The 26,155-nt window shown below is 45.5% G+C and overlaps 1 protein-coding gene across 8 annotated transcripts in view; it reads left to right on the top strand.

Annotated features, from left to right (window-relative positions):
- The first annotated feature begins 18,668 nt into the window (after positions 1 to 18,668).
- Positions 18,669 to 26,155, top strand: part of CDC42BPB (CDC42 binding protein kinase beta) — an 88,619-nt gene continuing 81,132 nt past the window's right edge. For all 8 annotated transcript variants that reach the window (XM_030452724.1, XM_030452723.1, XM_030452722.1 and 5 more), the window contains exon 1: positions 18,669 to 18,940. In XM_030452724.1, coding sequence (XP_030308584.1) covers positions 18,763 to 18,940 — 178 coding nt within the window. In that variant the 5' untranslated portion in view covers positions 18,669 to 18,762. The remainder of the gene's footprint in view (positions 18,941 to 26,155) is intronic.

Raw genomic sequence — 26,155 nt, 5'->3', positions numbered from 1 at the left:
CAGCACTAGAGGGGATGCTGTTTTCAGAGGGGATGCTGCAGGGGCTGACGGCAGCACCAGGAGCCGTGCACGGGTGCTGCTGTGCCCGCCAGACGTGGGGCTCCTTCTTGCCGCACCTCCAAACCGTGCTGGAGAAAGAGATGGTCCTGGCCCCATAGGGCTTTCCCTAAAGTGCTAATTGAAGCAAACTCTCAGCCTCCTGCAGCTTCAAATAAAATATGAGTACTGACATATCCAAAGCTTGACGCCTGGTAAAGGATGAACTGCTAGTCTGGGGTTTTGTTTACTGCCTCTGAAGCAGATTACTAATGCAGCACAGAATCACAGAATCACAGAATCATCCAGGTTGGAAGGGATCTCTGAGATCATCAAGTCCAACCCTTAAAAGCCATGAGATAATATACTGTGAAAGGGACCTGTGAAAGGTCCTTTAGAAAGATATGTCAGTGATTGCAGGACTGCACTGCAGGCCTGATTTACAGGTTTTTTTTCCCTTGTTTTGACCTGATGCTAAAGCTCCTGGTCTCCTGCCCTGGGTCTGGTGACCCCAGTGGAGGAGAGGGTCCAGCTGCTGTCCATGTGCCATCACGAGTGGGAGCAGCAGCCCTGCTCTTGGCACAGGCTCCCTGGGCTGGTCTCTCTAGTCTTTATTTTGGTTGACAGCCAATTGAACATGAGCCAGCAGTGTGCCCAAGTGGCCTGGAAGGCCTCTTGGCTTGTATCAGGAATAGTGTGGCCAGCAGGACCAGGGACATAATTCTCCCCCTGTACTCAGCACTGATGAGGCCTCACCTCAAATACTGTATTCAGTTCTGGAGCAGGTCCAGAGGAGACCAGTGAGGCTGGTGAAGGTACTAGGGGCAAAATCTTATAAAGAGAGGCTGAGGGAGCTGGGGTTGTTTAGCCTGGAGGAGACTCAGCAGAGAATCATAGAATCATAGAATCATAGAATTGGCTGGGTTGGAAGGGACCTCAGAGATCATCGAGTCCAACCCTTGAACCACCGTTGCGGTTGCTAGACCATGGCACTGAGTGCCACATGCAGTCTCTTTTTAAATATCTCCAGGGATGGAGAATCCACTACTTCCCTGGGCAGCCCATTCCAATGACGGATCACTCTTTCCGTAAAGAAATTCTTTCTAATATCTAACCTAAACTTCCCCTGGCACAACTTAGAGACCTTACCACTCTCTATAACTACCTGAGGGAAGGCTTAGTCAGGTGGGGTTCAGGCTCTTCTTCCAGGCAGCAAGTGACAGGATGAGAGAGCATGTCCTGAAGCTGCATAAAGGGATATTTATGTTGGATATCAGGAAGCACTTCCTCATGGAAAGGGTAATCAGACATCGGAATGGACTGCCCAGGGAAGTGGTGGAAGTCACTGTCCCTGCCAGGTGTTTAAGGGAAGGTTGGATGTGGCACTTAGTGCCGTGGTCTAGCCAGTGTGGTGGCAAGCAGGGCTGTGAGGGGCACTTAGTTCCTGTATTCTCCCAGATAACTGGGGCCACCCCTGGCCCAGGGGATAAGCAACCTGGGTCAAATTCACTGATGCCTCCTCCACCAGCAGCTGAGGGCTTGGCTGAAGGAGAAGCCTTTGCTTTTGGGACACCAGAGCTCACATGTGCCAGTTGCAGGAGGGTCAGCCTCACCACAACCCTTGATCCTTAGCCAGGAGCGAAGTGCGTGCCTCTCTGATGAAGCACGTTTCTCTCTCACAAACTACGTCTCATTAGCAGTAATGCTTTCTAAGCTGCAACTGGTATTCAAATAAAAGAGAAGTAGTGTATTTTCCCTTATTTATTGCCTCTTTATTTGCACCAGAGTAGCAGCTAGAGGCTCTGATTGGGACCCCCTTGTGCAAGACATAATGAAAAGATGGTCCCTGCCCCAAAGAGCTTCCGGTTTAATTACAGAACAAGTGACAACAGATGGATGCCCCATACAGACAGGGAGGAGCACAAGGTAACAGGGAGACAATTATGATTAGCTTAATAAGCTGTGGTCACAGCACAACAGCTGCCTGCCATTGTCACTAATTGTCACTCCAATTGCTATGAAAGAATTCTTTCAGTTTAATCACAAATTGTTCCCTGTCACCAAGGAGGAGAAAACCTGAATATTTTCTTATGCCTCTTGCCTCACTTCTCTATGAAACCATCCTGTCAAGCCTGGAGATCCAGGACACGTCCTCCAGCAGCAGTGCTTCTGCAGGTATCTCCCTGCTCCTGCTTCGCTTCCCACCTGGCCCTGAGACACAACAGTGGTTTCTGTCCCCTCTGCTCCCTTTCCTGCATGGTGCCACCATGAAATGGATGGAGGAACGGCACATAATGTCACTAGCCAGGCTGCAGGGACTGTACCATGCCCCCAGGCCCATGCAAGAGTAAGGTCTGCTACTATTGAATCACAGTCTGAGGGTTAAACCCTTCTTTCTCTTTTTTTCTCTCTTTTACTTCACCTCTATTCAGCTGCATCAAATGTGCAGACTCGCAGCATCTTTCACATGCTCTGACACTGGGACTGTTGCAGCTTAACAACAAATTGTTGGCCCTTAAGTAAAACCATCACACCTTCAAATTACATTTAATACAAAACTGGTCCCATCTGTAATTTTCTTGACTAGCTATTTTCTTTGTACTTCTGTGGGATTTTTTCCTATGTATTTCTGAGTCGACTTCCAGATTTTGACCACTCAGATAATGTTTGAAAAGTTTCTGAGCATTTGTTGAGACTGGTTTGCCTGTGTCATGCACACACACTCAGATGAAGCTGGATTCCTCTATGCTCAAAGAGAAGGACAAACAGAAGGCACATGTGGCCATTCAAATTGGATTTCTGCTCTGAGTGAGCCCCAGAGGAGCCTGTCTCTCCCCAGCAAACAGAGAGAATCTCAGGAGACTGAGACTGCAGTTGGAGTTCAGCCCAGGCTCTGCCAGGCACAGCTGCTCTATACTGCTTCATTACTACACCCACTGACTGCTGTCCCTTCCCATACACAGGCAAAAGCCCTCACGTTGGCTGTGGAGTGACCTGGACTATCCCATCTCCCTTGTCCACAGATGCCCATCTCACCTCAGACTGGAAAAAAATACCTACTGCCTGAGTTACACCCAGGCTCTCAAGGACCTGTGCTGGGCTGTGTCTGCTCTTGGTAGCATCTCCCCTTTACACCTGGTTTGCTCCTAGGAGGGAGCAGAGCTGTGAACCATTGCTCTTGCTGGCTGCAGCCATCACATGGCAGACCACTGTGTTACAGGGACCTCAGACCAACTTCCCTCCCTTCTATTGACTTTGATTTTCTTTGCTGTGCTCCTCAAGCTGAAATAAAAGGCATCCATGTAGAAAGAATAGAGTAGAGATGGAGGATGCACTAGTTGGAATGAGTGAGGAGATGGACCTGGGCTCTGCAGGGATTGGGTGATTCCCAGCAGCACCAAACCACTGTGGCAGTGTGGAGAGTGACAGCCAGTGATGAGCTGACACCTCCTGCTCCTGCTTGGAGAGGCTCCTGGGCACAGCAGCACGGATGCTTTCCAGAGGGCAACCACTGCCAGCCCCACTGCTGCTGGTAGCTGCCAGCCTGGCCCTGTGACATAGCGTGGCAGCATTCTGGAGAGAAAGGGGTTGCTGGTTTACTGGCTACGATGGAGCCTGGGCAGCTCTGAGAGGGCAGAGTGGGAGTGATGGCACCAAAGCGAATGGTGAGCCCATGTGCACTGCACCCTGAAGGGTGCCACAGGTGGCTGCTGGACAAGCCTGGCTCTGTCCTGGGTATTAAAGCCATTTCAGGCCACTTCTTTCACTTTGTAGTGTCCTAAAAGCAAGAATTAAGTTGTTTTTGCTTTGCAGCTCAGATCACTCTGTCTCTTTGGTCACCCATGCCAGGTCAAGTGTGTATTAATTGTACTTGCTGCTTTCTGAGATACATTGGTTTTGTTGGAGCAATAAACTGCCACTTTCATTACCAAGCTGAAGAACATCCCTGGGTTTTTGTTTGGTTTGGGTTTGGTTTTGTTTCAGTTTTTTTTTTTACCTGAGTGTTAATAGCATCTTATTTATTCCACTCTCAGAAAAAAAAAATCTAAAAAAAAAATCAAATGTTCTGTGGTGGCAGCTGTTGAATCATTGCAAATTGGAAAAACTTCAGTAAAAATTAGCCCATCACATGTTTGTTTGCTGGGTTATCTGGTCTTATATTTCTTCCCTTTCCCTACCTGATAACTATTGACATGACCGGTGCAAGTATGATACAATTTAAAGGGCAAATGTAATTTTAAAATAAATCTTTCTGTGTTGAAAAGTGGTAACTATATTGCAATCAATCTTCTGCTGATGTTTTTCTTCTGCTCAGCTTGACAAAAGTCAGGGAAGAGGAGGATGCCACAGGACATAGCAGTGTGCTTGCCACAGCTTAGGCTGCTGAATGAGGCATCTCAGGACCTTAAGGACCACAACATTTGGAAGTGATTTGCTGGCACATATTTTGCACCATATGCCATAGCAGTTGAAGTACCCATACAGTGTGCTTAAGCAACGTTATGCTGCCAGGACAAGGTTGTTGTTCCTCAGCCTTACAGCAGCTCTGCTGAGAGAATGATTACAGAAGCTGCAGAAATCTGTTGGCTTTTCCCTACCTTGGGAATGCAGAGCTGGTTGAACTTGCCCGCCAACCCAGCAAAAAGGTAAAAGACACCAGCGGCAATTAGATGAGAGTCAGTGTAGAATTTGCAGATTTCAAAAATACTTGAACCAAACCTCTCAGTGTGACACCATATTCCCAGAAGAAAAATGCAGTCAAACATAGAGGGGGGAAAAACCCAAAATGGACATATATTAAGAAGAAAATATTGTTGTTGCTGAAGGATGCAGTAATCAATTTGAGACAGGGCTTGGTAAATCAGTGTCTTATTTGCAATGATGAAAAGTCTTGCATAACTAATTCTCTGCAATGTTTCAAAGATGTTAGTGAGGTGTTAGTAAAGGAAAATAGAGAGGATATTTTGTGCCAAGATTTTTTAAAAGCATTTCATAAAGAGAAAAGGTAAAGATTAATTAACTATTTGTTGTGGTATGATAATGCAGTAAAGCATCTTGTTAGATAGACAACTGGCTTAAAAGCAGCTTATGAGAGGAGGCGAGGACATGAACAAACCAGCAAGCATTTTATTTTAAGATGTTAATTATCTGTAACATCTTGTATTTTTAAATTACTAGGTTGAGATATAAACTATTAGTTACCAAAATTTGCAGGTTAAGACAACAGTGGATTTTAATAAGCAGGAAGGGAGCTGGTCTGTGTGCAATACTGTATGCTGTGCTCTGAAAGGTGACTGTGGAAATTACATGCTGGTTTTTTTATTTTACATCGTTATACTTCATGTACAAGCAAATGACAGTTTCATAACCACCTGCTCTGCAAACTGAACTGGAGATCCTTGATTGTCAGTGGGATTATCTGTTGGTGCTTCTCAAAGGGAATCAGGGCATCAGTTTCCAAGCCAAAGCCAATAAAGGAGAGATGGGCTTTAATGTTGATGACTAATGTGAAACAATAAATCAGGGAGTAGGGCCAAGCTGCAAATAGCACTGTCATGCAATACACTGCCAAGTATTTGGGAGTCCTATTCAGAAAACCTTTGAGCTCATCAGCATTGTCTGTAGCTGCAATAAAACTGTGGAGAAACTACACTGTGGCTGATGGTACTGAATGCAGAATCTGTGCCATATGGCCTGTGGTAGGTGCATTTTGCTGAGATTACATTACGAAAAAAAAAAAAAACCCACAATGCTTTCATAAATACTGATTTAGGACTGGGTTAAATCCCATGAGCTATGGTACATTTCTGTGCTCCTCTTCTATTTAAGGGATCTTTAAGAGACAGTAAACATGTGTTTCACATAGGGGAGGCTGCTCAGGAATTCGACTGTTTTGGATAGCGTGGTTTTGTCTGGGTAGTGTTTGAAGCTGAATGGCAAGGGTTAAGAGAAAGAGAAGCAGCTCAGAGGCCATCCAGAAACAGACATAAGAAGATACATTAAAAACAGAGCCTCAGCAGTCAGTGAGGAGAGTGTGGGGTTTGTGTTTCTCTGTGTCTGCCCAGCCTGAACTCAGAGACCTGTGCATTCCTATGAGCGCTGACTGAAAGGTTTTAAGGCTGCCAGTAGCAAAGCTTGTCATGAGTCCTGTGTTTGGAAAATCCTGACTACATCTCTGGTACAGGAGTCTATCTCTCCCAGGTGTCACAGTCTCAAAGAGCAGTTTCTGATATTCTGACACCCATTTTCCTTCTTTCTCCAAACCAGCCATGCAATCTAGGTCACAGTCAACCCTTCCATTATTGTTTAAAATCTCCAAGTCAATAAAAAGATTGTAAAGGCTTTCATCTTATCTCCACCACCCATGTTTTAGTAATTCAGCAGGAACATTTTCCAAGCATCTTTTGCAGCTTTTAAAAAATTGATTTATTTTTCAAAATTTCTGCTGCAAACAGCTCAGCTCTCTGGAGAACAGCCACTTACCCTTCACCTTTGCCCTCTCTATTGAGGAGCTCATTAAAGTGTTCCTCTGGCTTTCTGCAATTGAATTCTTTAGAACTAAAATCTCCCCTTTTTGTTCTTTATCAGACTCGCTCCCACTTGCTATCTTCTCTTCACTGCCACTTTTGTAAAATGCTCATGTGCTGTTAGGACTTCTACTCTGCCTCATTGTGTCTGGCAAGAAATATCTTTTGCTTCATCCTATCACCTCTTTGTAACCCATTCTAAGCAATATCATATCCCTCTGCAAGAGACTGAGTTGGATTTTGAATGCAAACAATCTACCATGTTAATCCTCAGATGCTTTTGCATCATCTTCCCAGTGTTTTGTACATCTTGTAGATACCAACATCTTTCAAAGCTCTCATACAACACTCAGTTGAAACTTTTCGCAGCATTTCTGTGACGTCTATCCAAATTTGTGCCCCTCAAAACTTGTGGCTGTTTTTATCTGTATTTCTATGGCTGTTCTTAATCTGCTGCTTCATCATGCAGGTATTTCTACTATTGGGTTTCTTACAAGTCACAGTCAGAGCTCCTCAGGCACCTGGTGTTCTGGTCATTCCTGATTTCCTTAGCAGTCTGTCTCCTGGTTATGTGTCTGTAGTCACCCCATGCACCAGCAACTCGATTTCTACCAAATTTGGAAAAAAGTACAGAAACAGAAGAGACGCCGTCTTCCTGCGAGTTCTGTGCAAGTGGATGATTTAATAGAGGAATGAGATACTGTGTTTGTACCCTACCAGAAAGACAAGACTGACTTCAGCCCCCATCTACCAGGTCTGGCAACAAACACAGCCAGGATGCTCACAGCACTCGGTTGAGAGCCCACAAGAGGTAGGTGGGAAACAAGGAAGGGACTGTAAATGCTGTGATTAGCCAAAAAGGAGTGGTAAATGCTTTGGCATATTGCAGGGCTGGAGGATAAAGGCATAGGAAGCATGGGTAGGAATGGCAGGTATTGGTCTGGAGTGCTGGATGTGGGGCAGACCTGGGGAAGATGCTGTGGAGACAATACAGAGGACAAGGGGAAGAATGAGCATTAGTGCACAGAGCACAGATCCACTGGAAAACAGTTCCTTAGTTCTGCTGCTCATGAACCCTCTCCATCTTAAGTCAATACTGCTAACTCATTGACATGATTGACAGTGACTGCTCTCAGGAGTTCTGTACAGCCACGCTTGCTAAGCATGGCACAGTTACCCGGTCTCTTTCCCTTATAGCACATAGCACATGTTCATAGCACATAGGATCTCTTACTTCTATTCTTTTTCTCTTTTTACTTTTGCATAGACTCTTTATGCAACTGGTTTCTTCCCCTGTTTCAGCACTGTAGTTCTCTCACCCACTTCTTATGACAAACTTGAGAAAAGCAGTACATATCAGTAGAGTTCTTCATGGACTGTTCCTGTTGTTTCATCATTTGCCTCTGCAGTCACTACTGACGAAGCAGATACCATGCTCTCTTTTTTATCCTGAATCAGCAAATTTATTTGCCAAGGGCTTCCAAACCGGTGACTGCTAATAACCCAAGCTCATCATAATACAAGCTCACACGGCATATCTAGCTGGCTTGCTTCTTCTACAAAACAGTGTGTTTCCTCATTTTTAAAACAGATTTCCAGTTCTTCCAGCTTTTGCAGGGCTGTTGTATTTCTTCTGGTTGCAAGGCTGTATTCAGAGTTGGGCTGAACTGAGTAAGAACAAAACATTCCATGTTCCAAGTTGCTGGTCATTTTTCCACCATATGTCATTTGCACATGTGGTTGCTGCTGTTTTCCTGAGGTGTATTTGGGTTTCTTACAAATCAGGGCCGTTGCAGAAAAGAGATATTAAGCATATGTCCAGCCTGCAGTCTAAAGGATCAGACTGCTTAATCTGGCCACTCTCCTTCAGCACGATGGGGGAAGGAGTCTGCAAGTGAAACTACTAGAGGTTTAGCAGTGTGCTCACGGGAATACAAAAGCCCTTCTGCATGGTCATATGCTAACTAGAGAAGGCAATTAAAACACCATTAGAGCTCATACTTTGGGATGAATGAGGCCCACAGACCTGCCTCAAGGTAGTGAAAATGAAGCAAACCTTCTCTGAAGCCTCAGGAAACGCAATAAGCAGAAAGAGGTGCGGGCAGAGCAGGACAAGCTGTTAACTTGCAAGACATCTGGGTTTCACCTGAGCTGCAAAGAATGGAGACTGCATGCCAGCTGCTCTGTAATGGCACAGCCTGTCCCACACAGACAGGACAGCCCGTCACAGCAACACTGACAAAGCTAGAGGGATGATGGAAAATCTGACCAGGCTGCACCTCAGCAAGTCAGGAGCTGCTACAAGGTGTCTTAGACACAGGAGTCTGCCTAGAAACCTCAGGGTCAAAAGTCTTGGATAGGTGTCCACCAAGGGTTCAGCATGGCTCAGAGTCCGGGTTGCTGCCAATGCAGCAGCCAATGCCATCCTTGAGCTTTGCTAGGAGACCAGCAGGATCCCACAGTGGAAGCTGCACCTCACCTTGCTGAGGTGCCTGCTTCTCAAGGAGCAGTTTTCTAACTGTGAGGCTTGGCTCCACCAAGTGATATACTTCCACTCCTGCACAAAGCCTTTTTTCCTCAGAAAATACAGCAGTTACATGAGCCAGAACTGTGTCTGTGTGACAAAGAAGGCCAAAGGTATCCTGGGCTGCATTAGGAGGAGTGCTGCCAGCAAGTGGAGGGAGGTGATGCTTCCCCTCTGCTGAGCACTGGTGAGGGCTTACCTGGGGCACTCTGTCCAGTTCTGGGCTCCTCAACACAAGACAGACATGGACATAGTGGAGGGAGTCCAGTAGAAGGGCCACAATGATGATTAAAGGACTAGAGCATCTCTGCTAGATGTACTGGCTGAGAGAGCTGGGACTGTTCAGCCTGGAGAAGACTTGGGAGGATTTTATCAGTGTATATAAATACCTGGAGGGAGAGTGCAAAGTGGATGGAGCTAGGATCTTCTCACACAACAAGAGGTAATGGAAACAAGTTGAAATATGGGAGTTTCCATTTCAACATCAGAAAACATTTCTCTGTGAGGGTGAGCAAGCACTGGCACAGGTTGCCCAGGGAAGTTGTGGAGCCTCTACCCCTGGAGATACTCTCTCATCCCTGGAGACATTGCCCACAGTCCTGGGCTACCAGTTCTGGGTGTCTCTGCTTGATCAGGGGAGTGGGACCAGATGACCTCCAGAGGTCCTTTCCAACCCCAACCATTCTGTGATTCTATAATGCAAGCAGTGAGGATCATGTGTAACTCCTGGACTCCCAGCACTTCTAAAAGCATCACATCAACCTTCTACTACAACAGTGAGTAATTACATTTGGAAGCTGTCCCTGAGATTCTGCTTCAGATGAAGCCTGCTGTGAGTACTTTGTGTTTACTCTTAGAAAATACACCCAGCTGGATGGTTCGGAGGAAAAATGTATTTAAATTAGGCTTGTGGATTTGCATCTTAATCATCTTATCACGATTAAGTAGTACCTTGGTATTACCTGAGGCTGCACACCTAAATGAAACCTGAAATAGTCAAACCCCTTCTGCTTTACATATCTTATGCCAGTGCAGATTTTCACATCTGCAGGGCAAATCATAGATTGTCAAGCAGCATTTTAATGATTGAAAGAGACAGCCTTGCCCAGGACAGCCAGCAATTAATTGCAGTAACGATGGATGCTTTGAAATAATGTATCCTGTTCCTGGCCCATCACAAAATTAAATTTAGGTCTTGTCCTACTCCCAGAATAATCAATAGCAAAACCTCAGGGTCAGCTGGACATCAGTGGATTTCAATGAAGTTAGGAACATTTCCACCAGATGAAGATCAGCCCTGGGGGGTTTAGTTATTGACATAATGAGTGTCTTCAATTTGCTATTGACTCCCATGAAGTCATGACAATTTACTGTAGCTGAGGATCTGCCCCCCTCCTGCCTAACATCAGGAATGGAAGCAGCATCCATTAAGTTATTAATCCTCTCAGAAAGAGCACTTGTGACTTCATGGTGTTCCAGGATGTCCAGCTTGAGTACTCAGCCTGTGGCAATGGCTGCTGTAGAACCTTCATTTTTGCACCTAGAAGATTCTGTTTCCCCATCACAGCTAACAGACTCACAACATCAGGTGATAACCACAGCAGCTGCCTCTTCTTACACTGTACATCTGCCATTCTATCTCATGGTGGGCAAGAAGCTTTCTGAACTCAAGGCTGCTTGGTGAATCCCAGCTTTCTGCTCTTACCATGGAGCCTGCTGGTTGGAGACCCTCCTCACCTGAGACTACAGGCTCTTGGCACCAAGGCGTAATCACTGCCTGGCCTTTGGTAAAGGAAGACAGAGCTGTGATAAAACATGATGCCCTAAAATGTATGTCTGCCCCTGTCACACCCACAAGTGGGTGCAGAGTCTACCCCCACATTAGTGGGAATGTACCCACACCTTTAACACTGCATTTGTTCTGGTCTGTGAAGTTGAAACCCCAACTGGGGCACCTCATTGCAGATTTGATTTTCAGGACTTCAAGTTGCTCTAAAATATGTGGATCATTTTAACATTGTATGGAGACAACCATACAGAGCAAAAAAGAATCCACATTGAAAGTGTAGGGACAGCAGATAGCTTTTTATTGACAGGAGTGATGGAGGTTTGGTCAATAGAGTGAGCTGGCAGCCCAGCAGCACCAGCAGTTTTCCTCTCCTCCTTCACAGAAGCTGGAGAGCAAGGCTCACTGCTGCTCTTTCAGAAAGAGGCTTCAAATGCAGTCCCAGGAGGATTGCCATCTGCCATTCAGTTCCACATTAGCAGGTCCATGTCCAGCTTTTCAGGGTTCTCCCTGGCTTTTTGTCTCCCTTTCCCCTTGTATCAGGAACAGCGTGGCCAGCAGGTCCAAGGAAGTGATTCTGCCCCTGTACTCAGCCCTGGTGAGGCCACACCTTGAGTGCTGTGTCCAGTTCTGGGCCCCTCAGTTTAGGAAGGATATTGAGGTCCTGGAGCAGGTCCAAAGGAGGGCAACCAGGCTGGTGAAGGGACTTGAGCACAGATCCCATGAGGAGAGGCTGAGGGAGCTGGGGCTGTTCAGCCTGGAGAAGAGGAGGCTCAGGGGAGACCTCATCACTCTCTACAACTCCCTGAAAGGAGGGTGTAGCCAGGTGGGGGTTGGTCTCTTTTCCCAGGCAACTCTCAGCAAGACAAGAGGGCACGGTCTCAAGTTGTGCCGGGGGAGGTTTAGGTTGGATATTAGAAAGAATTTCTTTACCGAGAGGGTGATCAGGCATTGGAATGAGCTGCCCAGGGAAGTAGTGAATTATCCATCCCTGGAGATATTTAAAAAGAGACTGGATGTGGCACTCAGTGCCATGGTCTGGTAACCGCAGTGGTAGTGGATCAAGGGTTGGACTTGATGATCTCTGAGGTCCCTTCCAACCCAGCCAGTTCTATGATTCTATGATTCCCTCAGGCAGCAGACCTCCACAGAGCTCTGGGAAGTCCAGGTGGGCACCACCATGCACTCCTGCATCATGTTCTGCTAGATAACAAGCAGCTTATCGGTAGTCCCAAAGAGAAGAGGGTTGACACGGAGGATGGCAGGGAGCCAGCTCCCAGCAGTGAACTGGGGAGGGGACATCAAATACTTCCCAAGGAGTGGGAGATTAGTGGTGTCTGGGAGAGGGGCAGTCAGACAGGAGCAACCTTCATTTGTCTCACTGCAGTGCAGTGAAGATCAACTCCCTTCTGAATTGCTGTCAGTATTATTACAAACTATCTCAGTAATTGCTGGCATAAAGTGTGAGATGGAGGGCTTCTGTGCAGCTTTGCTGAGACAGGGTGAGGTGGATACCAAAGACAGTAGGGTTTGTGCAAATCCAGGCAGAGCACCTCTGGATGTTTAATGGTGCAACCAACATCAGCCTGAAGCTTGGGTGAAATCTTTGTCCAGAGCAAATAGGAGCAAAGTATCTTTTTTGCAGTGTCAGAAAAATCATCTTGCTTTTGGAAGAGGTTTTATTGAACAGAAAATGAGAATCATCAGGAGCAGCCTTTCAGGGTATTTGATGCTGAGTGGTTACAGTTATTTTTACAGTGTCCCAGGATACTGTGAATACACTGAAGCCATTTGGGCCCCACATGTGCCTTTCAAAATTTATAAGAAAGACCTATCAGCTGAGGCTGATTTTCCAGGTTGCCATTATTGAAGAAGTAAAAGTGTTTCCTGCACAGTATCTCCTGCTGCTTTTAGGGCACTGTACAACTGTATTTTTCCTGAATGCAATTTATGTTCTGCCTGCATCTTAGAAATAGACTGGAATATTTTCTGATTTCAACTTCTTATTACCACAGAATAATTATCTAAGGATTGTCCATTGTGGAGAGAGAGCAAGGAGAGATAACACAATAGAACTTGCTTTTTATATTGATTATTCAGTCTCTGCAAATCACAGAGCACTTTGTCACAGAAGAATGAAGTGTATATTAAAGTAACATTACTTACAATGCAAAAATATTTCATTCAAAGACGACTAGTTCTTTTCCTTGTAGGTAGACTTGGTTGTGCTTATCTCCATGGGAACACTCCTACTAAAGTCAGTGACAGATTTTTAAAGGTTCAACAGAGAAGACTGGAGAAGTTTTTTCATCTCAAATCATTCCTCTGAAGACATAAAAAAAAAAAGCAGTACTAATTTAAAATGCAAAATGAGTAACTGCTACTCTGAGCAACCCAAGAATGGTTGAGAGAGAACTAATCCTACAGATTAGCTAAGAAAAAGGGACACATTCCTTATCAATTCTTATCCTCCTCTTATTCTCTGCTATAAACAGTTCTACTGTCAGCTGGACTGAACCAGCGTGCCAGCATCTCTAGGGAAAAAAAGAAAAAAAGACCACAAACCAAAATTGGATAATCTCAGTGTAGCATCAACTCAGGCACAAAAAAATTGCCTTTAGCAACATGATGCTTTTCACACTTTGTACAAAGGTCGATCAGACTGAGCCTGGCAGATGTGAAGTTGGAGTGACACAACACTATTAAATGACAAAATGGCAGCTGTAAAGAGAGCAAGACAGAGTATTGCTACTTGCAAGATGTTGTAATTGTTGAGTATTAGGCTTTTTTAATAGCATCCCTGTACTACTGCTTTCAAATCCTTTGAAGATCCCTGAAGCAGCATGAGTCTGAGGGGGCTTTTATGTTTCATTTAGCCAGACTTCCAACAGTACCAGGTTCCTAAACAGACTGGATCATTGAGACAATACTTTCCTTGGGATATTGTGGGCTTGAAACCAGAACTGAAATAAAATAGAGCTGTTGTGTTGCCTAAATGTGGTGATGACATTCTGTTCCAGATGTCCACAACAACGACTTCATCCAAACCCAGAGTTCCCTACACTTCAGACATCTTCAGACTAATTCTGGGAGAGGGGGGGAAAACAAAACCCCACCAAAACACAAGTGGCCTCATAATGATTTTGATAGAAGCAGCTGCCCACTTCAGTTAATGCTGCTCTCAAAGTGTGAATGGAATGGGAAGCCCATTAATTTGATGTGATCCATTTCAGTCTTGTATTAAACTGCCTGTAATCAGGAAACATGCTGATCAGTAAGACTGATGGTTTATTGAAACAGCAGCAGAGAGACAACTCCCCTTCTTTCAGGTGAATTGTCAACAAGCATAAATTTTTGAGAAAGAAAACTATGTGAATAAAAAAAAATACTGAGGAAAAACCCAATGCATTTGGGAGCCTGATCCATCTAGACTGGAAGAAGTGAGGGCTTAGCATGGTTTCTTTGCCTGTGATGCTACTCTGCTCCTTAAATCCTGCAATGCAAAACAGTCAAAAGTGACAGTCCTTAAAATTCTTGACTAACACATCTGATGATTTTTTTTTCTTACTCAGATTTTTTTTTCTCTTTAAGAAAGCACACAGCATGTGCAAAATCTTATTGTATCCTGGTTTGCCTCACCTCCAGCTCAAAACGTTGGGTTATGCCACCCCTAAAATCTAGATGCTTACAAGAGCAAAACAGAAGCATTGCCAACAAACACACTTAATGGCAGAAAGTACTTAGCAGAAGGTAGCTGCCAAATGGCTTTGCTGCTCCTTCACTATTGCTGGGAGAATGCATTTAGTGACATTTGGAGATGACCAGACTCTCAGCCCACCCCAGCACTTCTCCACAAGCAACTGCTCTTTCTTTTCCCCCACTTCCCTCATCATCATGTGCAACACGAAGAGCATTTGTGAAGCCCCCTTGCTCAGCTGGTGCATTAGCAGTGAGCTGAAGCAGGCAGGGAGGGATAAAAAGCTGCAGAGTTTAAACATCTCCCACCCACCCAGAGGAACAGAGGCTTTGTTTTCTTTGAGAACTTCCCACCTTGGCTAACATCACACCAATGGTGACTTAGCTGTTGTTGTTTTAAATATTGAGTATATCAGCTCAGTGCTCAGGCTTACGTGATGCAGTGTCATCAAAGACAGCCACACACACACCGACTATTTTTGGCTGCCTGTATGGATGACAGCTGTAGATTTACACTGCTTTTGACAACAAGGAATTGTTTCGGATATTGCCAAATACAAACAGAGCTGGAAAGGTGATAGCTTCCTAAAAAATAATTCCAGGAAGGAAAGCCTATGATAACAAGAAGATATAAACCAGTTGGGTTGCTTTTATGCATGTTTAACTCTTTCTTATATTCTACCTTTGGAACTCATTACTAGGAGGTTTCTCAGATTTCAATTTAATTATATTTTGCATTCCAAATCCTTAGAAAACTCCTCCCTTGCTCCACATTAGTCAACTTCTCTCTCAGTTAGAAATTTAATCTGATTTCCTTGATGAATGAAATATATTTAGATCTTCTAGCTAGGTTTTCTAGCTGCTCAGTCTTCCCTCTGACTATTAATGTAAAAACAATTAAACCAAAAAGCAAATAAGATTGCAAATTGATGCTTTTTATGTCGTGTGTCTCACCCCCACCCCTCCGAATTATCTATCTGCGTGTGACAAAGTAGATATTTGCAATGTTTTCACTTTTTTTTTCTTTTAAAAGCAAGGTAGCAAGGGAGGGTTTAATTGTTAGAGCTGTGTTTGCAGTTTCTGTCTATACTCTGTATTTCTTCTCCTCAATTCCAAAATGATCTGTGGGTGGATTTTCCTGGAGTCATAAAGCAGTGACACAGCTATTTCCTGTTACCATCAAAATTCTGTAACAGAATTTCTCCCCCTACTAGTTACTAAGTTACTTGGAGCACAGCCAAAAGCAACAGAAAAAAAAGAAGACCTAAGTTGATGTGATCTGAGAAAACTTTTCAGTAGCCATATGGTCTTTGTGCCTTCAGTTCCACGAGTCTGCAGTGATTCCAAGGAAATATATGTGAGAACCCATTCGCTTACATTTTTTCTCAGGAAAAAAAAAAAAAATCAGATCAGTCCCAGAAAAGGAGTTGTATTTTTCCATTGAAATATATCACAGGAAAAGGAACTGGTAAGAAGGATCATTCAACTCATTTTACCCAGATCACATTTATTTTTAGAATATAGAATTGGCACAGATGAGTAACAGAAGCAGAACACCTTCAGCTACATTTTAAAGCTTTTATAAAATTTTTAGTATGTATACCAAACACCACTTTTCAGTTAGGTAGCATTTGTAATTGCAAAACTTGCTGTGAAAATCCAGTATTATTATATTAATTATATTAATTGTAGTATTTGAATCATATTTGTTATATCATGTTATAGTTATTATACACAGAGGGCTTTTAACTCTTTGCATTTGTTTTTGAAATCTTCCAGCTAAGTCTGGAATACCTACAGTCTTGCTCCTAAATAATCCTTCACGTGCTGGTCTGATACACTAAGCCTCCCCTCACTGGTAAAGCAGGATATTCATCTGTCACCCATCTGTCGTTTTCCCAGCATGGGATCTGATTCTTCCCTGTGACTGGTGTAAGTCAGGAATAGCTCTTGAAATCCCTGAATTCTACTAATGTAAAACAGACCAAGGAGACTGGAAATACTGGAGTGATTTGGATACTGGAGTAGGCAGAAAGTGGCTATTTCTTCATCCAGATGCAGTTTCCTTTATCACGTCTTCCTTGCTAAAGTAGGTGGCATTAACCACCATCTGCAGGAACAGATAAGAAGGGGAAAAGATAGATATTGTTACAAGATCTTTAAATTCCTGTCTCTCCAGCCATTACTCTGATCAACTGCCCAAAAATGTGTCTCCAAAATGGTAAGAAGTGAAAAATACCAAACTCTCCTTCTAAATAAAGCAACAGCACCAGAAATACAAATGGATTTTTTTAAATGCTAAGGATCCTGCAAATATCTATGATATTAAACAGTCTGAGGTCAGGTGAAATAACTGGAGGGGGCACATTGACAGAGAACAATGTAAGCTTCTAGATATGCTGTGAATTATTTTTTTAAGTGGATGTTTGTAGAAGGAAGTACAAAGAGTCAGAAATCATTTAGCAAAAGAAAAAAAAAAAAAAGAACTGAACTATTTTAGCCCAGTGTGGCATTTCTTTTTCTAAAATAATAGGTTTTCAGTATAAAAGTACAGTTCACAGGATCTTCTATCAAGTTTTTTTTTTTTTCAGAATCAACAGGTCCAAACATGCCTGTACCTTCTTGGTCCTGGCAGAAGATCCAAATGCCCAGCACAATATTATTATGACCGGAATAGCTCTCAGATATAATAGGTATTTGGTGTCAAAGAGATACCTATCAGACACGTATAAGGAGCAAGGCCTCCTAGAAACAGGTACTTCTGTAATCATTTGCTGGACCTCTGTGTCGAGCTGGAGGCTACAAACACTCCATGTAGCTCTGCCTGGTTGTGCTCCTGACCCTTGGGAAAGGGCAGCTGCCTGCACACAGCAGTGGTTGGGTTTGGCCTGGCCATTGGCTCTGAAGGTTCCGACTGAGAACACTCAAACCTTTCAGTGATGACCGGCAATGTCGGGTCTGGCTGTGGCAGAGCCCTCCTGCAGCTACCACGGTGCAGACCCCTGCCCAGGGCTTTCCCAGCCCTGACAGAGCCAGCACTCAGCTCCCTCTCTTTCTGTCCCGACGGCTCTCAGGAAGCACATGGCGCTCCATCTGCTTGCCAGGGGAGACAAGTGAGGAGAAGGCATCCTTCCCAGCTCAGCTTTGCATCAGGACCTGACCGGCTGCATTCCTGGAGATGTAAACTCCCATCCTGAGGTACTCAGCTCCTCGCCTCCAGGAGCTGCATGCGGCCTTCATAGAGAGAGCCCTTCTCAGAGTGAGTTGAATGCAACAACAACACCACCCAAAAAGCACCGCAGGAGGTTTGAGTGCCTTACACCCAGCCCCCTTCTCCTTCGTGAGAGCACGGACAGAGGTGCTGACACCCAGGGCTCTCCTGGGCCAGGCTAGAGGTGACACAGAGCTCTGTCACCAGGAGGGTTTGGGAAGGTGCAGAAAGCCACAGCTCCCAGGCGCCCTGCAGCCCCCTGTCTGATCTGGGGGCTCCACCGAGGCAGGAGCGGGGACTGGTGACCGAGGCATAGAAGAGGAAGGCCCCGCTACCGACAGGGCCGCAGAAACCTCCCGGGCCTCCGGGAGACGAAAGTGCGGATGGTAACGCGCAGCTCGCTCCACCCGCCCGCTCCCCCCCCCCAGATTGGCGAATCTGCCGATGCGCTGCCGGTAGCGGGCAGCCGCTTGGCTTCGCTTCCCCCCCCCCTCCCCCCCCTTCCCTCTCCATCTCTGCCCGCTACGGCGCGGCGCTCGGCCCAATCTTCCTGTAGCGGCTTCGCGCGGCCCTGCCTACGTCGGAGCGCGCGGACGCTGCGTGGTGGGCGTGGCGCGTGCCGCCGGGGCTGCGCCGTGGGACGCGCCGGGCCGCGCATCGCCGGGGCAGGAGGAGCGGAGCCGAGGGGAGCAGCCCAGCTCAGCCCAGCCCAGCCCTTCCTTGCCCTTCCCTTCCCCGCCGCCGGGGAGAGGCCGGAGCCGGGGAGTTGGCCGGGTCCGGCCCATGGACCGTCCGGGCCTGAGGCGGAGCCCGTGGAAGGAGCCGCTCGGCCACGGCGCGGCCGTGAGGGGCGGGAGGCGGCGCGGGGCGCGGGCGGTGCGGCGCGGCTGAGCGCGGCGTCCCGGGCCTTTGCCGTGCGCCGGCTTCGCCGCCTCCCGAGCGGCCCTGCCCTGCCTTGCCCTGCGCCCGCCGCCGCGGCACCATGTCGGCCAAGGTGCGGCTGAAGCGGCTGGAGCAGCTGGTGCTGGAGGGGCCGCAGCGGCACGACAGCGTGCTGAGCGTGGAGACCCTGCTCGACCTCCTCGTCGGCGTCTACGCTGAGTGCAGCCGCGACTCGCCGCTCCGCCGCGACCGATATGTCTCCGACTTCCTCGAGTGGGGTGAGCACGGGTGGGAGGACGGGGACGGACCGCGGGGACGGGAGAGGGGAGGAGGAGGAGGGAGGGAGCCCGGATAGCGGGGGGAGAGGGGGGTATAGTGTGTGCGGGATCCCGGCTGCCCAGCTCACCGGGAGAGGGGCGGTGAGGGGCCCGGCGGGGCGGCCAAGCCCGGCCCCGGCAGTGCGGTCCCCGCCACCGCTTCCGTCTGCTGCCGGGCCGGGCGGGGAGACACCGCCCCTGGATTCGGAGCTTCCCGGGAAACACCCCCGCCGCCAGCCGGGCCTTGACCCGTGCGGGTCTCCTCCCAGCTCCGCTGGGTCCCAGGGGAACCGCTTGGCAGGCGGCAGCAGGAGCAGCACCGGAGTGTCCTTGGCCTGAAACCCTGCTCGGCTTAACCCGAAATGTCAGGCTAATCCAGGGCTCCTCGGAGGGTTTCCTACCTGGGGGAGGGGAGGAATAGGGAGAGCAGCCGGCGCAGGCTTTGAAATACTGCACTTGTGCATCGTTTGTTGCTGTTAGAGAGGGCGTGTGGCTGTGTTGAAAGAAAAACAGTTACCGTTCGTCATGAAGCCTTTTAAATCTGGGCATGCCCCCGAAGGACAGAGCAGTTCTAGGCAGCCTTTATAATAGCTTTGTTTAATGGTTTCCTACTCTTGAGCAGCTTGATAATGGGAAACCTCCAATACTCTGAAGCGTGCTGACAAAAGAAAACGTGGATACTTTTGATAATGCTTAGGAGAAAAGTTTTCTATCCGGTGTTACTTAGTTAGGACTTTGGCTACAGGTACGTGGGTAGTAGAGATCCTTCCCAGCTACATGCCTAAATGAATTTATATTAAAACAGCCATGGTGGCTGACTGATTTATTCAGCTGAGTAAGTTATGAATAACAATATATGATGAAGGTGACTTAACTTCCCTATGGAATAAGAATTGAAAGGGAAGGAGGAGAGATCATTGCTCATGAGCATACTGTCCCGTTTATCAGCTGTTCCATGCATGTACAGTTAATTAGGCTTTTAAAGAGCTCTCCTAAAAAAAAAAAAAAAGCCACACAACAAAGGATTTCCTAAGGGAGAGGGAGGGAGGTACTGATTTACTTCAGTAGATGCAAATGTGTGTCTTAGCACTACAGACCAGAGCACTAACATGTAGGGACAGCTGGTTCTCCTTAATTTCTGTGGGGACCACCAGTCTTTGTCATACACTAACAAACTAAGAGGATTCACTTCCTGGACTCTTCTATTGACGTCAGTAATGCGATTGCCAACTGAATAATTAACCACTTTATCACATCTGCCTCACAAGGCTGCAGCCTGGTGATCATTGATTATTTGTTTTGTGGTGGGAGCTTTGTATGCCTTCTGCAAATTGCAATCTGGCCATATACTCTTGCTTTCAAGCTGATGGCTTGAATGAGTGAGCACCTACAAACTGTTAAATGTGGGAGATCAGACCACGATGGTACTTTGAGCACTGAAGTGGTGGAAAGGATTGGGGCAGGCCAAAGAATGATATCCTTTCTCTATAGCACTGCTGGTGGTTGTGTCTTACTGATTGATCCCTGCGTTGTCATTTTCTATGTGATGGAGAGGCTGATTATCCAACTTTTTATAAAATCACTTCTTCTAATTCTATTTATTGTGTTCATTGAATGTGAAAGGTTACTGACTTGATGAAAAGTATAGCTTGCACTGAAAACAGTGTGTAGTTCTTACTGCAGTGTGGGATTACCCTAGTATAACAAAGTGCCTATTCAATAAATAATTGAAATGTATGTGAGCTACCATCTGGTGCTGCAGAGTAGGGATAAAAGTTTATAATCCAGGCTCTTGATGGTAAGGGGATGGGCCTAAGTCTGGGCTGCTGTATATTTGTGTTCCATCAACAAGGAATACCCTTTAAACCAATTACAGTTGATACTGTGTGTTCTTCCCTTCCCTTCAAGCTGTTAAAAACAAATAAATGCCAGCTATGAGACACCTTTTATCTGTGTCCTAATGCCCTCACAGTATGTTTCCACTTAGAAGGAACTTGTTTCTGCCTCCAGCTAATAAGGAAAATATCATGCTGAACACGCTAATCTCTCTCATGTCATGATGTGCACTCTTAATTACAGCCTGATTCTATATTAGAAGATATTCTGGATTCACGTTCACAAGTACTGTGTGCTGTTAGGAGTCTGGAGATGCATGAAAGTGTACTTAAATATTTGGGCTATTCTTTGAAGATCAGTGTTTCTTTATCAACTGGAGATGGAATTTCCTGTTGACAAAATGGAGACTTGTCACTGTCAATGGAAATAAGCTGCATAGGTATTAAGGTTAAATTAAGCAGAGCTATATAACCAGCGTTTCTTTACTGTTTTAGATTTAAAACTGGGTGTGAGGTATCGCTCACATAAAGTTCCCTTAAAATGATTCATTGTGGCTAATGGACTTGCTCACGTTCTTAATTGTCAAGAGAAAATAGCATTCAGGCGTGGTAGTTGAGGCAGACTTATTCCTGGCTATGGGGTGCAGAGGAGAGGCTGAGTTGAGCGGTGTAGCTGCTGGATGTAGATATCTCTGCTCTCCTGACAGCATCACGATGCTGTTCCTATTCTGGAGTTGTTGGGAGAAGTGAGAAGTCCAGAAAGTTATGTCTCTTGTTTATCCTGTGAGACTTATGCCACCTTCTCCCTATCCAACAGCTGTAGAACCCTCGCACCTCACCTGCAGGGGCTGGTGAACCAAATGATGGATCTCCTTGTTTCTGTCCTGTAAATCCTGCATCTGCTTCCTGGTAGCCCTGCCACAGGCTTATTATTTCTTAAAAATCCTTCTTCCTATTTGCTAACCATAGAAGAGCGCAGGGTGTGGCCGTTCGCCTTGAGGCAGCTTGTGGCTTCCATTGCTTTAGAAATGTTGAAAGAATCTGCCATTTTAACCTTGGCATTTGTAGCTTTCCCATGGTGACTGGAGCTTTCAAACAGACTATATTTTTTCCCTATACTGGAAGTACAAGAAGCATATCTTTTTGCCAGCTATCTTTGGAGAAGAGCTAGCTAAGCTGCAAGTGAGGAATTCCAAAGTCCTTCCAGTTATTTTTATTTATAACTCCTGTTGAATCAAGTCTTGCCCAGTTGTTTATCACTGTACTGTTTATATGATAGATACTGAAATCATGCTCAGTTATCTTAGTGGGAATTGAATCCAACTCTGTTAGAAAGCAGACCCATGTCTACATGTTCAGAAGGAATTTCCTAGATCTGTGTTTAGTGTCTGTTAAACTATTGCTATGTGTGCTATTTCTTGAGTGAGAAATCCTAACAGCAAGGAGTCCTGTTTATTCTAGCTGTACTTACTCATTCCTCTCGGAAAGCCATCAGGGAAACTGAGCTGCTACAGAACCCTTGTGTCTCTGAGGCCAAATTGCTTGACCATCTGGGCAGATGGCTGGAACTGGACACTCCTAGGTCTTAGCCTGTAAAACAGTCTGCCTGTCCCTAAAAAAATCTGTGGAGGTGCTTCCTTTGGTAAAGCTGACCTAGATCACTGGTGAAGACGAGCTAAGGCCATGAGAAAGCCTGGAGGAGGCTGCATGGCTCTGGACTTCTGTGATAGTTTGTTTTGCAGACTGGTGCTCAGGTGCTATGGGGTGGTATTTTCCATGCACTGCAGAGAGAGCTGTAGGAGACGCTTTCCGCAGGAGAACGTATGCTGTCCCTTGTTTCACGTGACACAGAAGCACAGGAGTGCTGGAGCAGCATGGTGGCATCTCGGCAGCCAATCTGTCTGTGCATTACCTGCCCTTTGGGTTTCAGGTACAGTTTGTTCCTGCCTGTGGAACCCCTTGCTCTGCTATATGGAGGGATCTGGATCTTTCATAATCCTGCTCTGGAGTAGCTGCTTGCAGGGCACCTTGCTAGCTGGCATCACATTCGTGCCTGTCTGACATCACCTTGTTTTTTGCAGGAGTTATCTTTGTTGGATGTGGCTGCTGCTTGCTGCCCTGTACTTCTAGTCAGCAGGGACTGGCACAACCAGCTTTTTTGAACAGCTTCTTGGCACAGTTTGCAGCCAGTAGGCAAGCATGTTCAGAGAAGAGTCTAACAGAAACTGGCCTTATTTTTATTCAGAATGCGCTTGGTGCTGCACTGTGCTCTTGCTCCAGCCTTTGTTTCCTTGACCCTGTTTTGTACTGCTGGCATGCTACAGAGGGCAAGATGGCACACGTCCCCACATACTGCATTCAGTGTTGCCTCACTCCTGGACTGTGTACTTGCTGGTTCTCTCTGTGAGAACACCTCAAAACCAATGTCAGGGTAGTTTAGGCTGATCTGAACTGTTGGGTTTCCCTTCCTTGAAGCAAGTGCACGGGATACTTCAGCAGACTGTTTTCTCCTGATGTGTTAGAAGCTGTCTTTTTGAATGCTGACTTTTGCAAGTTTGTGCAAGGTCTGCTGCCCAGATAGATTGGTGTTCTGCTTTTGGATGGCTGTTTTTGGATTTGTTTTTGTTTTGGTTTGGTTTTCTTTTGTTTTCATTTTGTTTGTTTGTTTTTATTTTTCCTGGGAGGAACTTACTTTAAGGGGGCTGAAGCTGTTGGGCAAAAGAAAGAAGATTGCAGATGATTAGCTCAAGTAGGCTGGAGAGGCACCTGCTGCCATGCCCTTGGAGACAATCTGGCATAATAGGCAGTGGGTGCTGGTGTAGTAACAGCAATATATTGCCAGTCTGAGCTAGAGGAGTGAGAAATTGCACACAAACTGCACAAAATAACCTGCCTAGCCTTGAGCTGCCACTTTTGGGTATAAATCTGTTATACTTAAGGCTGGACCATGGATGAATAAATCATGCATGGGAAGTTCAGCAGGAAGGGTTGCTGTCACGCTGCTCCTGATGCAGTGATTCACAGCTTTGGGTTGCTGTCAGGACTGGTGCTTCAAGTTTGGATTTTGCTGTTGGGGTGGAGGGGTAGGGGGCTCTGTGGATTTTCCAAGTCTACTCTCAGACCTGTTTTTTCCTTCATCCAGTTCTGCTTGAAGAGGGACCTTCACCTTTCAAATTAAAAAATACCTAATGAGGGAAGAGAGAATCTTGCAGACTGTTCTCTCAGTCTGAAAGGAGTTGTATTTGGAAGTGTAGATGTGGACCTCAGAAAAGGTCTTCCCAGCCTGCTTTAGAACATCTTCAAACTAGGAGCATGCTAGATCTGGTCCTTTGCCATAGGCACTGATGTACTAGAGGAGGTGCTAGGTAAGGGTGAGGGCACTCCTCTTGAGTGGGGAGACAGAAAAAACTCTTAGGTATTTCTGAGATGACCTTATGTTTGCTATGGTTGCTTATGAGGACCTTTACTATGGCCTTCTTGGTTTGCACCAGGAAAAACTGTCACTTAACAGGCCATCTCTCTTGACTTGAGGGCTTAAATTCCTCTCTTCCTCTAGCATTTTTCCCCCCTCCCCTTCTTGCAGAAGCACACGCACAAAGCCAGGAAGGGACCTCAGGCTCTTCTAGTTTGTATAATGTCCTTCTCTGTGTAGGCAAAAGCTCTAAGTGTGGTTGGATAATGAAGACAGCTGATGAACAACAATTTCATATTCTGACCTAAGTTCTTCCACTTCCATCCTTTATTCACCAAAGCCTGTTACGATCCCTTTTACCAGAGCCAGTTGCAGGAAGATGTGGATGAGGGCCCAGTGGGGCAGGGAGAAGCTGCAGGTGCCTTGCAGAGGTTCTGGAAAGGCCAGTGGTGGTGGTGGTGGCCATGGTTTCTTTGTGCATAGTGCAGTGTGGATGCAGCTGGAACCCTCTCCTGCTCCCTGAAGGCTTTCCTGTGGTTGGAGATGGGGCACTGTAACTTGGATAGCCTTCACTAATGAAATCTTTCTTGGTCATCTGAGAGAACAGCATGAGCATGGCTGCCAAATTCCAGTCTCCTGCTTTGAGTAAACTGGTTTTGTTCTTTTGAAAAATACATGCTGAGATTGATTCATGCTGAAGTAGTCCAGACTTCCACATGAGCTTTAATAGCATTGGAGTCCAGGCTAGTGATGGGAAGGCACAAGGTTCAAAGCCTGCCGCTCTGTGCCCAAGTGGACCCTGTACACTACATCTGCTACTTTTAGGATGAGGCAGCATCTTTTCATGACTTTTTCTGTGCAACTTTATGCTGTGAAATATTGGCACCGAATACCACTGTCATGTTTGGACAATGGCAAAGTGATGTGGTCTGGAGGATGAGAAATACATTGCCATGTGCTGTTGAAGTGACAGATCCCCTGGGTGATGCTTGTCTTCTGTCCCACAGAAGGCAGTCGCTGTTGCTTTTCTGCTGCGGATTAGGGTGCTAATAAATAGCAACAGTCTTTAGTGAGGGCTTGAGGAATTATGTGTTACATTAAAGGTTGTGGCCTGTATTTCGTATTTTTATTTTATTTACCCCTTTCCAAGTTTTCATGTATAAAAAAGTAATTGATAAATTTGTCTTTGCATAGAAAAAATGTCTGCAACTTTTAGTTTCTACTTGTGGGTCATGATAAGGTATAGTACAGAAGTAAAGCTATATAAGCATCCATAAATCTAACATTTTTTCTGACTTGTTTCACTTTGAAATCTAAATTATTTGCATGTCACTTTTTCACAGTTAATATTAAAATAAAATGTTTTGGGGGAAAAAATGCTTAATTTATGTCCTTAAAACTTCAATGGTTGGCACAGTTGTGCATTATCAGTAGATACAGCTTGGATATAGATTTAGTCAGCAGATTCAGTGCATTGAACTTTTTTATTAAATGCACTTGAACTAACTTTGTTTTTTTTTTTTAATAATTCACATGTGGGAGTGAGCCAGTTTCTTCTACACCTACTAAAACCAAGTGATTTTAACAATGTGAGTCATAACTGTAGAAACTTGTTTCATTAGCTTTTTTTTTAGCAAGTCGCTTTTACTTTATGGTTATATATTAACATACTGGATTTTAGAAATGTTTATCTCTAGCTGAGATTAGTTTGGAATGTTAAACTACTACAGATTATTCAAATTTATGAATTCATGAATCTTAGATTTTTATCCCTTGCTTGTAATTCAAGGTAACTCACACAAGCTGCTTTTAGATGGGTGTTATAAAAAGGAAGGATACCTAAACACATAATACCTAAACAATTAGAAATTTATGCAAGCTGTTAACAGAATATAGTGCCTAGAATTAGGAAAAATGTTATGGGTTCTT

Source organism: Calypte anna, chromosome 5A (genome assembly GCF_003957555.1).
Source record: "Calypte anna isolate BGI_N300 chromosome 5A, bCalAnn1_v1.p, whole genome shotgun sequence".
In the NCBI taxonomy this organism is placed as follows: domain Eukaryota; kingdom Metazoa; phylum Chordata; class Aves; order Apodiformes; family Trochilidae; genus Calypte; species Calypte anna.
This window is presented reverse-complemented; position numbering and strand designations above follow the sequence as displayed.